We start from the raw sequence: 13,189 nt of genomic DNA on the forward strand, positions 1-13,189 counted from the left end.
TTAATTTACAAAAAAATATAAATTATTTTTTGTAAATAAGTCGTAACAAAAAATTATAATAATTATAATTCAAAATAATTAAAAGTGTTAATATTTTCTAATTAAAGTAAAAAACAATTTTAAATTTTTATTAAATTATAAACGATGTGGTACGGCATATCATCTACAACATCAAGTGTCGTCGTTTAAATTTGGCAATTTTTCTTAGTTTCAAAAAGTTGACGATATTCATCCAAACATAAACTGTTCCTTTGGAATGGGTCTTTCCACATTACACATTCGAATAACGTAACGCCAAAAGAAAAAATACCTGCATTTCTTCTCTATGTTTAACACATTAGGCGCCATGTATGTTGGTGTACCAACCTTTTAAGTAAATGCAACGTTAGTCATCATACATTTACATCTCTAAAGTCCATCAATTTTGCTATCACCTCGTTACTAAAATTAATTGAAAACACGAGAATGTTGTCTGGCTCAGTGTCTATGTAATTTGTTTGTTAACTGAGTATTGTTCGTTTTTAGTTTGGTTTTATTTTTTTTTACTTTTTAATATTAATAAGACCAATTATATACTGCAAAAGGTGTATTAATAAAATCCTGTGGATAAAAATATATTTATTTGAAGTTGAAAAAATACTATTAAAATGGTTTAAATTGTTATTATTTATGGTTATTTTTGAAAAACAATCTGCAGAAGGCTGATTCGGCTAACTGTAATTATAAAGGTTTGAAAAAGCGATGAAAACTTTTGAATATTTATTAAAAAAAATAATAATCATGTTTTCGACATTTTGAAAAATTAATTATTAAAGGATAAAATCCAATTTTTTATTGAATGTATGTGACTGTTTTATACTTAATATATGTAATAAAATTTGTCGTTGCGGAGTATTGTCTTGATGAAATGGAATACCACAATGAGGTTCACGAACAATCTATAAACTGTTCTTCCAATACTTGGTATCTTTTGGATTCTACTTTGAAAATAAATCAGTATGTAAATATCGATATCATAAACTTGAAAACAGAAAGAAGTTCATTGATATGTGAACCAAATTCCAATTTGACTGTAATCGGTATTTTTTACTCTTTGGGTAATTCCTCTTATAACAATTTGAGATTTGAACCTGGCACAAGGTTTTCATTCAATAATTTAACGCTTGTGTTTATGACTTTTATATTAAATGATATGTCCACTGCAATAGGCCACAGTTTTTCGTTTACTGGTAGAAGTAAGGGATATTAGAAGATTCTTCTATTTTTAACATGGATGTATTGAATATACAACAAATTTCTAATTTAAAAGCTTATAACACATCTTCTATTGAATGTAAAATCATTTTAATTGATGGAGGTTCTTCATTTTCATTATTTACTGATTCATTGCTTACTTCAAACACAATCGTGACAACTTCTGGAGCAACATTAAATATTTACAACAACTCAACTATCAAATGTGACTCATTAAATTGTACCATTGGTTCAAACGTGAATTTGATAAACAACGCTATCATACACACAAATTCCATTGATATAAATAATGGGACATCTCTACATTTGTATAATGAACCCTTTTTGGATATAAACAATTCTTTTACTTTAATAAACTTCAGATTAGTTCTCAGAGATGGCTCAAGAATACATTCAAATTTCATCTACTTAAAACCATTAAATTTTGCTTTATTTTCAGAAAAAACATTAGCTATGATGGTCTCCAATTTTTTATCATTTCAGTTAAATTTTTACCTATGTTTTGACAGTGGAGAAATCCCCTTATATCAAAACCAACTTTTTGACTTTGGATTTTTTAGGTGGAATTATCAATGTAATAAACCGAGAAATATTTGATATGCCTTTATTTGTGACAAAAATTAGTACAATTCAAAATTTAAATGAAATATCAATTGCTGATTCGATTGAACAGTTTGATTTCATTTATTCAGATGAACAAATTGAAAATGATTTTATAACACCCAAATGTAAAATTATGAAAGGACAATTAATTAGGTGTGGTGGCAACATGGATGATACTTTATTTTGTCACATCATTAGGGTGTCAAATAACAACAACAAGTACATTGACAGTTATTGTAATGACTATATTGAAGACTATTATTTGGTTCCAATTAATGATGTTTATATGATTTTTGTCAGGAGCGAGTTATCAAAAGGTGTTGTTAATAATAAAAAATCAAATAAAAAAGAATTAAACACACAAACTTTATATGTGACTTTGGGTGAAACAACTGTGATACTGGATAAAGTCACTGATTATATCCACATTAATGTCACTTCCCAAACTCCAAATGAAATTACCACCAACTTATTTTCACAATTATCAAATCAGAAACAAATTCTTGTTACGTTCTCCAGTTCAAAAGGTGTTTTATTTGTACATTATCTATGTAGGAATGGGTTTATAACCACAAGTAAAATTGTTTGTATCTCAAATGCGACATGTGAAAATGGTATTTTTGATTCGACAAAAAGGAAATGTCAAAAATGTCAAGATACAAATTGTGCTAAATGTACATATGACAACCAAATTGAAATTTGTCAAAAATGTGATTCTCCTTATGATCTTTATGACAATATTTGTATGAAACACTTAAATTGTAAATTTTCTGATGGTAACACGTGTATTGTATGTAATGATGGGTATATAATTAAAAATAAAGTTTGTGTTAAATTAGATGGAAAATGCCAAATAGAAAGAAATGGTTTGTGTGAATTGTGTGATCCTATTTTTTCAAGTTTAATTTCTATATCAGGCGAGTGTAAAAGTATTGAAAATGAAATTAAACATAGTGCGCAGAGTGTTGTAGAATGCAATAAAGGATATATATCAAATTCTTCATTTTGTAACAAATGTGATCTAATACAAGATAATTGTGATATTTGTGAATCGGGGCATTGTACAAAATGTTTTTCTTCTTTTTTGATTTCACAAAATTCAAAATGTGAATCTCTAACTTGTGATACTATTAATAACACTTTTAAAGACCAAAATGGTAATTGTCTTCCAGACATAACAAATTGCGAAATTGTTGTAAATAAAAAATGTGTTAAATGTATTGATAATTGCATTTTAGAAAACGATACATGCATAACAAACTACAATAACACTTTTTGTGCAGTTGGAACCTCATTAGGATGCACTCGTTGTATCAATGGTTTTTATTATTCTTATAACACAAAAACGTGCGAACGATGTAACTCGAATTGTCAGACATGTCTTAGTCAATCAATTTGTTTGTCATGTAATGAAGGTATGTTTTTGAGTGACCATGTGTGTAAGTCAAACGATGAATTAAAAGATTCATGTAAGAAGTTCTCGAATACAGGAAGCGGGTGTTATCAATGTAATGATGGGTATTATAGAAACAGAGTTGACTGCAAGAGATGTGACATCAGCTGTGATACATGTCTTCGCGCTTCTGATTGTTTCACTTGCAATTCAACTAATTTTAAAGACTTTTCAGGTAATTGTAAACCACAGACGAGTATCAATGGATGTGCAGTTCAAGTAACACAGAACGGATGTTCTATCTGTAAACCTGGCTATTATTCAACAAATAATGAATGTGGAATTTGTTCAAACAATTGTAAAGAGTGTACCTTATATAATAAGTGTTACTCTTGTCAAGATGATTATATTTTAATAAACAATGAATACAAAATATATTCTTAAATTGACTCTTGCAATTCTGCAAAATATTCCAAGTGCTCAAAATGTTCATTTTGGAAAAAGCCGAATAAGAGTGGTACCTTTTGTCAAAACTCACCGATTTGGTGGCTAATAGTTATTATTATAATTATAATATTATTAGTTATGGTACTCCTTATAATAGGAACATATATGGCATTGTCACAACTTTTGTCTTCAATCCACAAAAAACAAGTTGAGTTAAACACGACAATATTCAATATGGAACAATCAAATGTTTCGTTTACAAAATTGTCAAATGGTATTTTGGTGAACAAAACAGTTTTGGATTTTAATGAAGAAATTGCAGAACTACCGATTGGCGAAAGTACCCGACAATTAATTTGTATTGGCAATGTAAACAAAAATCCATATAAGATACAAATTTTAACAAAAGAAGAAGAGACAAAATTCACACTGAAAATAAATCCTGAATTGACTGTTTTGAAACACGACGAAGCTTGCGAATTTGAAATATTTATTATTCCAAATTATACCACTAAAATTGACAGTAAAATGGTAGTTATAGCAAAGAGTCTCAAAGTTCAAAAAGTGATATACAATGATATCATAATTAAAGGAAATACAACAGTCACAACACGACTTGATTCGACTGAATTAATTGACATTAAAAAGGTTGGTGAAGGCAGTTTTGGAGTTGTTTATAAAGGCACTTTCAGAGGCAATTTAGTCGTAATTAAAAAGCTTAAAAACCTCTCAGCCGAACAAAATGTTCTGAAAGAATTTACAAAAGAAATTGAAATGCTGGACGAATTCCGTTGTGATTATATTGTGTATTTTTCCGGCGCTATCTTTATTATTAACAAGATGTGTATGGTAACCGAGTTTGCAATATATGGGTCTTTAAATGACTTGATTAAAAACAAAAAAGGAACTGATATACAAAAAGAAGTTAAAATGAAGTTTATGAATGATATGGCAAATGGACTGATTTATTTACACACAAACGGTATTGTACACAGAGATGTCAAGCCGGACAATTTACTCGTGTTTTCACTTGAAATGAATGACAAAGTTAACGCAAAACTGACTGATTTTGGAAGTGCAAGAAATATTAATCTACTGATGACAAACATGACTTTTACAAAAGGCGTTGGCACACCAGTATATATGGCTCCTGAAATTTTGAAGAGAGAAAAGTACAAGATGAGCGCAGACATCTACTCGTTTGGAATAACTTTTTATGAAACTTTAAAATGGGGAGAAGCCTATGACAAAAACGAATTCAAGTTTCCGTGGAAAATAGCAGAGTTTGTGAGTGAAGGAAAAAGACTTGAAAAAAAAGAAAATATGAATGAATGCCATTATATTTTAATACAGAGATGTTGGAACCAACAACAAGAAAATCGACCTGACATTAATGAAGTTGTCAAGATTTTGAAGTCATCAAAATTTTAATTAACATAATTTTTGGTGTATTTTAATAATAATAGTACTTTGTTTCAAGATGTTTAAAAAACATCTTAAAACAAAGTACAAATCTTATAATTATTTAAGTCAAATACAGCATATTAAAACAGTAAAAACATTCAAGAAGATATTATTTTTAGAACAAAAAATATCAAATAACGACAAATAGACCCTTTTCACTGTATTTAGAAAATTATATATATACATAAATAAAAAAGATTTATAGTCAAAATATTGTTTTAATAATCTATTTTAATTATACAATACAATAAAAATAAATTAAAACAAACTTTTTTTCTATATGTTTTAAATAAAAACATTGAAACTGTTTTTCAATAAAATATTTAATAAAAATTGATAAATTTATTGATTCAAACAAGTATTTTGAATCAATTATTTGGCATTTCGAAACATCACAAATTACACATGTTTGAGACATTGATGTATCATCTATATAACATGTCGGTTTACAGCGCAAAAATGTTGAGTTTATAATTTCACAATTATTATTATCAACGAAAGACACTTTGAATTTGATAAAATGTAATTTTCATCACAGGTAACACAATTGTTATTCGCTATTATACAACAATTGGGTTGATTAGAAAGACATTTTCCGTTTTGGTCTTTCTGTGTATTTTCCATTAAAAACACAAACTTTTTTCACAATTTTTATTTTTTTCCAACACACAATTTAATGTTGTGTTACATTGTAGTTGTCGTGTTAAGTCACATTAGTAACTTCCAAATGTACTTATCTTGACATGACACACGTTTGTTGTTTTAAACAAAGTACCCATCAACACAAGAAATAATGTTTCTTTGTGAATAAGAATTATTTTTAATATCAACTGGTTCACATAAAATGCCTTTAATATTCAATTTCCGTGTTGTGTCACATAACAAACAATTTGTATCGATATCAAATTGTTGGCAATTGTTCTTGGGTGATACACACAAACCATTTTCTAACAATTTACCTTCGTCACATTTCAAGCAAATTTTATTTTGAGATATCAAACAGTTGTCTATATGAAATAGTGTACATGTGGTATTCTTACTATCCAAAAGATAATACGTTTCACATTTAATACACTTTCCTGTACTTAAACAAGAAACACATTTTTCAATTGGATATTCAATACACTTTGATGGAGTTGTAGAGAAATATAAGTTGGTACATGAATAATAATTCAGACAAGTAAAACTGTTCTTTGTGTATACACCATAAGTGCATTGTTTGTTGTTATATATAAAGTACTTTTGGCTCCGGACTATAACACTTTTATTTGATGAAATACTCGCAAAATTAATTGTCTGTATTTCAGATGTTTCAATAATAATATTTAAATTAATTTATCTCTCCATACTTACTAATAGCGTCCCGATAACAACAACATTAATTTCATCTATATCGATTTTTATATTGTTTTTATGAGTATTATTGTTACTTTTGGCCAATTTCGATTTGTCAATAATTATTAATTCGCTGATTGTATCAAGTGGCGTTAAATAACCATTGGTTGTACATAAGTAGTAGGGCTCAATAAAGTTACCCAAAGCAATTTCAGTGCCTACAGGCCAACAATAGTAACAATAAAATGTGATCATATAAGATATAAAGTAAATATACAGATGTATGATTTTTTTGACTTTTCGCAATGTTGAGAAATGTTTTTTTTAATGCAGTTTTGGGAACCATTAACACTGAAAAAATAAAAACCTGAAAATGCCAGAGTGTGATACAAGGTTCATACTAATTTGTTAATAAAAATCGAAAACACAAAACAAACATTTAAACCCAATTTTGTATATGATCAAACAAATACAATACTATACACTGTTTGTTTTCTTTACAAGTAAAAAATGTCTGACTTTGGACAAAGTCTCAAAGAATCAAAGTACTGAATATTCATTTCGAGGTATTCCACTATATACAGGACTTGCTACCATTTGACATCAATTTCAAATCTACCAGGCTTAAAGAGATATAAAAATATTAGTCTCAATCAAGGTAATACACGAATATATATAATATAAAATAGTGATGAATATCCGTGCATCAAGTTGATAAGGGATCTGTTGGTGTTGTTACATTATGGCAATTGCCTCAATTTAACAAGCACAATACTAACATATTATTTACACAAAAAAATACATGGCGTATCTTCAACTGCTTAACAGTTCTAACAACAGCAATAGCCCAAAATATAAACAAATCCTCTATATGAATTAATTTAGTCTTTGATTCACTATTTTGAAATATGACATTTAAATATTATTTTCATAAAAACGATCAAGTAAATAATTAAAAAACAATTAAATATATTATTACAAAACGTTTTATAGTTTTTTTATTTATTAATATTAGCTAATTATAACAATAGGTATTGTTTTTGATTGCCAGTAACACTCAATGTCAATATATTTATTTATATTAAAGTTTTAAATAAAATGCATATTATAACAACGTGGTTGATAAATAAAATATACCATTAAATTGTTAAATAAATATTATCGGGTGTTAAATACACATTATCAAAAAATAATACATTTTCTTCTTTAAAAAATCTTTATCTAAATTTTGCATTTAAAAACCCATTAAATAGTTTTTGGATACCATTTTTATGGTTTTCCAGTCATATTTAGCACGTTGGTATTTCATTTATTTGTAATTAACGTACTTAAAACAAAGTTGTTTTTACTCATTTTTTGTTTATTTGAACATTTTGTTAAATAAAATAATAACAAATATTTAATATATTTGTATTGTTTAAACTCATGTTTTTATTGCTAATATAATACAGTAAAATTTTTCAATGGTAATAGATTATACAAAAAAAATAAAACCCCTCAATAATGATAATATAATTGTTTTTCTCCTTTTCTTCCCCCTCAATAAGTGTTTTTGATTTTGATTGGTAAAAAAGACTCACTAATGAGAGGTTTTACTGTAATCAACTTTAGTAATTATAATATTAATTGAATATATTAAATGTCTTTATAATATAAAATATAATATAATTTTTATTTTGAAACACATTATAATATTAATAATATGTTTAATTTTCATATCAATTACTTTGATTATGGTATAAAACGAACGTTAAATGGATATCATAATTAATAACACGAATAAGACAACCAGTTCACAAGTAGATGATTCCATTTTCAATATAAAAACGTCGATAGGTTCTAATTTAATTTCCACCTTTCCTTTATTGTTTTTGATAATTCCATTTCCCAATATTCGTTCATACTTTCCATTAGGAAGAACAACACTTGCGTTTCTTTCTTCTTTTTGGTCTGCATTTGCGATGATTATATAATCGTAGTTTTTCACTCGTTTCTTTAAAAACACAACTTTGTCTGTCTCCATTTCGACATCATATTCTGATGGTCGTTCAATAGAAAGAATGACGTCTCTCATGTTGTATATTTCATTTGTAGTGACTGTCACGTCAAACCACCTGTTCACAAAAGGATCTCCCTTATCGTCCATATACACTAGATCGTAGTAAGAATAGTAAAACACTCCTTTAGCTCCTCCAATGAACCCCAACCAACTCATCACCCTTAACTCCTGTAAAGTTGGTGCTCGTGTTACCTTTTTTCCATACAATTCTGGATATTTCAGTGCATATGATTTCCAATTCATAGCTTGTAGAACGGGCCAAGTCGATCGAGTGCCCATGACAATATCATTCACTTCCTTTTGATATTTGTATACATTGAACACTACCGATTCGTTGATGGGATATATGTCCAATCCAAAGGCATCGAACGCAGGAAGATATTGAACTGTATCTTGACGCTGGAAATATACGGAGTAACACGGATGATTGGGGTCTTTATCTCTAATAGTCATAGTCAAATTGATCATCTCATCAAGTCCACATAACGGAGTTTCGTCATCGACATACCACGCAAAGACATTAGGGTGGTCTTTGTACGTCTCAATATAAGTCAACAATTTCTTATATTCCACGTTATAATAATCCTTAGTTATATTACACGATGATCTATTATATGAATACAAGTCTTTGACTGTAATTAAAGCTCGTAATTTATCGCCGTATTTCGCATTCATTATGTCCAACATTTTGATAGGCGGCTTGCCATAAGGCATCATTATGTTAATATGGGTCTTAACCAATTCTTCCATTTCATCTTCTGTAATTGAAGAGTAATACATGCCAATAGGTAAAAATGGCACTCCGTTCTCTAATACTCTTCCGTATTTATCAAAAGTGAATTTCTGGTGTTTATCAACTACGCGATTTAACCGTGTTTTAATAGTTTCTTTGGTGTTCTCTGGAAGATACAATAACTCGGCAGTGACATCATATAATCCTTTGAGTGTTAAAATGTTATTCATTTGTATATTAGTGATTGTTCCTGTAGCAAACATGGTTTTAGATGTTTTAACAACACCACTTTTAGAAATTGAAACTGTAATTTGCAGGTGTTGAAGATCTATTTCAGAAGACGCATTTTGCTTGACATACACTTCTATCGTCTTTTGAGAGTCTTGCACTTCTTGTCTGTAACTGACAACTTCGACATTCTCAAGAAATGAAGTGAATTTGGTCACTGAAACACTGTCTACATAAGCAATTCCATTGGTGTCTTTGGCTATGTAGTAAATATTGTTATACGAATGTGTCTCATTCTTAACGACTTTAGTTGTGAAGCACTTTTTCTCCCAGCCATTCGTTTCATTAAGAAGGGAATGGTATGAACCCGTGATCCAAGTCCCATTGAACGACTCTTCGATGGCAAACGCAAAGAATTTCTTGGCATTTGCTGTTAATTTTACATTGCAACATACTTCATATTGAAATCCCTTTTCTAAAACTACTCGTTGACTTACATATTCAAGTTTAGATGAACCTACTATTTTGATTGATTGAGCACCATCTTTTTTATCTGCAGTATATACCGTCGTTGAAGCAGAAAGTGTCCAATTTTTGACTTTAGTACCGTCCATCGTTTCAAATGATGGGTTAGTTAAAATATTAATTTTTGCCATTGACAAAGAAATGAGTATAAGACAGCAAAGTAACAATGTCATAATAATATTTATTTAGTTTCATGTTTTATTTATGTTTATTCGTTCTTTTTGTAGTTGTTTCTTTATTTAAAAACAAAGAGTGTTTTTTGAAATTTAATTTAATAATATAGTATAATTTTTTAATGGTTATATTAATAGTGTTGGTTAGTTTAATAAATCTTGTTGTGGTTAGACAAAAATAATTACAGTATGTGAGAATGAGAAAACCCTGTGGATTCAACAAAAGTTACAATTGTGTAACTTTTATGTAATAAAATTATTATTTTTTTATTTCAAAAAATTCAAAAAGATCAAATAAAAAAATCACTTATTTACAGTTCATTTTCTCTTTCAATTTGTTTGGAAACCTACAAAGCAGCTTTCAAAGTGTGAACAGCCAGCACTTATCAACTAACTGACTCAGACCTCACGCCAAAGAATCCCAGGTATATTGGACATATCAGCCATAGCAACTAGACGATTCAAAGCAGGCAACGTTGAATTCAAGAGTCTTTACGAGCAAGTTCTACAAGTTATTATCTTCATAACGAAAGAACTTTTAACAAACGAATCTCTTCTATTCGAAGGACTTATGACAGTTCAGACATGTATTGATCCAATCAGTGACCATTTTGACCCCGTGATAGGAAACAGTAATGTAAACTCGGCGATACAACTGATTAAAAAGATAAAAATCAATTGATTAAATTCTCAACCCCATTTTTAGTTCTTTTTGAGATTTTTTTGGTCGTCTTTTTCTTCACAACTTTACATACAACATCCGATTCTTTTCTTTTGAACTTCTTGCAAACAGACTGACAAAAATAACCCTCAAAACACCTTGGAAGTTTTCGAATTGCAGATATTTTCAAGCTTTTGGTTTTGACGCATTCAATCGAGTATAACTATGGTATACTTAACCGTCTCGGTATTTATGCTGTGACTCTGCGTGACACTCCAATATTTACATACGCAACCCTCATACCACCATCAACAATTCTAAAATCAATACCGTCTTGCCTAAAAGCCTGCGTGCACACATCCGGAGTAGTTGTTTGGAAATAAAACTTCAGAATAGAGTTGAGGTATTTGGCAAACTTTTTTTCCAAGTCCTTTCCATCACCAAATTCAACAATTTTAGTTTCATTTGGTATTTCGTAGTGATCTTCTGATTGGTTGTCATCCACCATCCTTTTGTTGACAGTCGTAACAGCCTTCTTTTTAAATGGTGATATCGCTTCTTGTGGATTTGCCAGCACTTCCTGAAACATATACTCCAACTGTTGAGGTATTATTGGTTCTTCAATGGGATCTTGGCTTCCAATCACATCATTTGATTCTTCTTTTTCTTCAACGTCTTCACTTTCTGTCGTTGTTGTTTCTTCCTCGCCAACTCTATCTTTAATTTTTATGACTTCTTTGAACTTCGCATACAACGAATTCAGTCTTCTTTTTTGGGCTGCGAACACCCCAACATCTAATGGTTGTGTTAAATGTGAGGTGTGAGGCACCAAACATACGATTTCACAGTTCACATTGATGATTTTCTCATTGACTTGGACATTCGACTTGAGCAACAACCTCACATCTTCGATTGAGTGGCAAGTGCATTGATCAAATATCAGCACTGCCTTATCAATATAACCAGTCTTAATTCTCGTGTCGACAATATAAGGTACTACAACGTCGTTGATGTATTGTATAAATAAGTCACTGTTGATAAAACCGTTTTTGCTATAACTGACGATGTTTCCCGTTTCCATCCAACCCAATTTCAAGAATTCAACTGCAACTCTTTTGTATTTTGTTACAATCATACAAGAAAGAGGTTGTGAGGGGGTTATAGTGCAAACGACAGTGGTTCGAGCAATGTCACGTTCGACTCCATATTTCATTTTACTGTCTGTGGAAAAACCAGCAGTAAATACTCCCTTCACCATTTGCCTGTCTGGCCATGGCTGATACCCCGACTCATCCAAATTCAAAATAAATTGTGATGGGATGCCTTTTAAAAAAGTGGCAGCGCAATGTAATACTTCAACATGGCATCTTCGTCGTAGGTCAATCGAGATTGGTCTTCAGCAAACACAGTCACAATCGAAAAGTTCCAATTTTTGTGTATTTTATCATAAATAACGTGGTTTGACACATCAACGTTGAATGTTTTTATTATAAACAACCTCAAATAAGTTATGCTGATAGCTTGGCATTTTCCTGGAAACTTTTCATTATCAAGAATCAAATTCTTGACAGTTTCCCATTGTGTTTCAGTTAAAAATGACGGTCGTCCGTTATCTTTTTTTCCAAACAATACCTGAAAAACCGACCGGCAAACCATAAATTTATAGTATATTATAGTTTTTAGTTTTATGTCCTGTTTTTTCAAATTTTGCATTAAAAAAACTTTTAAATAGTTTTTAGAAACTATTTTTTATAGTTTGCTGGTCGTTTTTTCTGTGCTGGTCGGTTTTTCAGGTACAGTGGTATTCACTTTAAATCCTTTACCCGGCATTTTAAATAATTTTTTATGCATTTTAATAAAACTGTTTTCATAATTTTTATTAATTCGGAAATTATAATAAATTGTATTAACAAGTTAAATAAAACAAACGGAAAAAGAGAAAAAAGACCAGAAACAAAATAATTCGAGTTCCACAAATAAATCAAACGGCACGAAAATAAATCATTCGGAACATTAATAAATATATTTTGCATTAAGAATTAATTCACTTATATTTTAATTATTTCGTCACCAAATCAATTATAGTAAATTTTTATATTAATTATTATATAATCTTCATTTCAATAATCAAAATTTGAAAATACACATGAAGAATTCTTCTTTAAAATATATTGATGTTACTAACGTAAGTCCGCCGATTACATTGAAAATGCTCCCGAACTACATCAAAATGTTCCTTTAGTAACTCGACACATTGAATTTTTTTATCATCTGACAACACAAAGTAATAAATAGGAAAATAATGAAGATAGTT

General features: G+C 29.5%; 4 protein-coding genes across 4 annotated transcripts; 2 read left to right on the forward strand and 2 right to left on the reverse strand.

Annotated features, from left to right (window-relative positions):
* Positions 1-1,990: 1,990 nt before the first annotated feature.
* Positions 1,991-3,694, forward strand: EIN_321410 (hypothetical protein; the record flags this gene model as incomplete). Its single annotated transcript, XM_004260451.1, has 1 exon — positions 1,991-3,694. The coding sequence occupies one exon, from the start codon at positions 1,991-1,993 to the stop codon at positions 3,692-3,694; it is 1,704 nt and encodes a 567-aa protein (XP_004260499.1).
* A 141-nt stretch (positions 3,695-3,835) lies between these two features.
* EIN_321420 (interleukin-1 receptor-associated kinase, putative) lies at positions 3,836-5,128 on the forward strand (the record flags this gene model as incomplete). The annotated part of the gene is made up of 1 exon (XM_004260452.1): positions 3,836-5,128. One exon carries the CDS (start codon positions 3,836-3,838, stop codon positions 5,126-5,128), a length of 1,293 nt encoding a protein of 430 aa, XP_004260500.1.
* A 795-nt stretch (positions 5,129-5,923) lies between these two features.
* Positions 5,924-6,751, reverse strand: EIN_321430 (hypothetical protein; the record flags this gene model as incomplete). Its single annotated transcript, XM_004260453.1, has 2 exons — positions 5,924-6,457; positions 6,515-6,751. The coding sequence occupies 2 exons, from the start codon at positions 6,749-6,751 to the stop codon at positions 5,924-5,926; spliced, it is 771 nt and encodes a 256-aa protein (XP_004260501.1).
* A 1,495-nt stretch (positions 6,752-8,246) lies between these two features.
* On the reverse strand, positions 8,247-10,130 carry EIN_321440 (hypothetical protein; the record flags this gene model as incomplete). The annotated part of the gene is made up of 1 exon (XM_004260454.1): positions 8,247-10,130. The coding sequence occupies one exon, from the start codon at positions 10,128-10,130 to the stop codon at positions 8,247-8,249; it is 1,884 nt and encodes a 627-aa protein (XP_004260502.1).
* Positions 10,131-13,189: the final 3,059 nt, after the last annotated feature.

Source organism: Entamoeba invadens (genome assembly GCF_000330505.1).
Source record: "Entamoeba invadens IP1 unplaced genomic scaffold scaff_1105074726053, whole genome shotgun sequence".
NCBI lineage: Eukaryota > Evosea > Mastigamoebida > Endamoebidae > Entamoeba > Entamoeba invadens.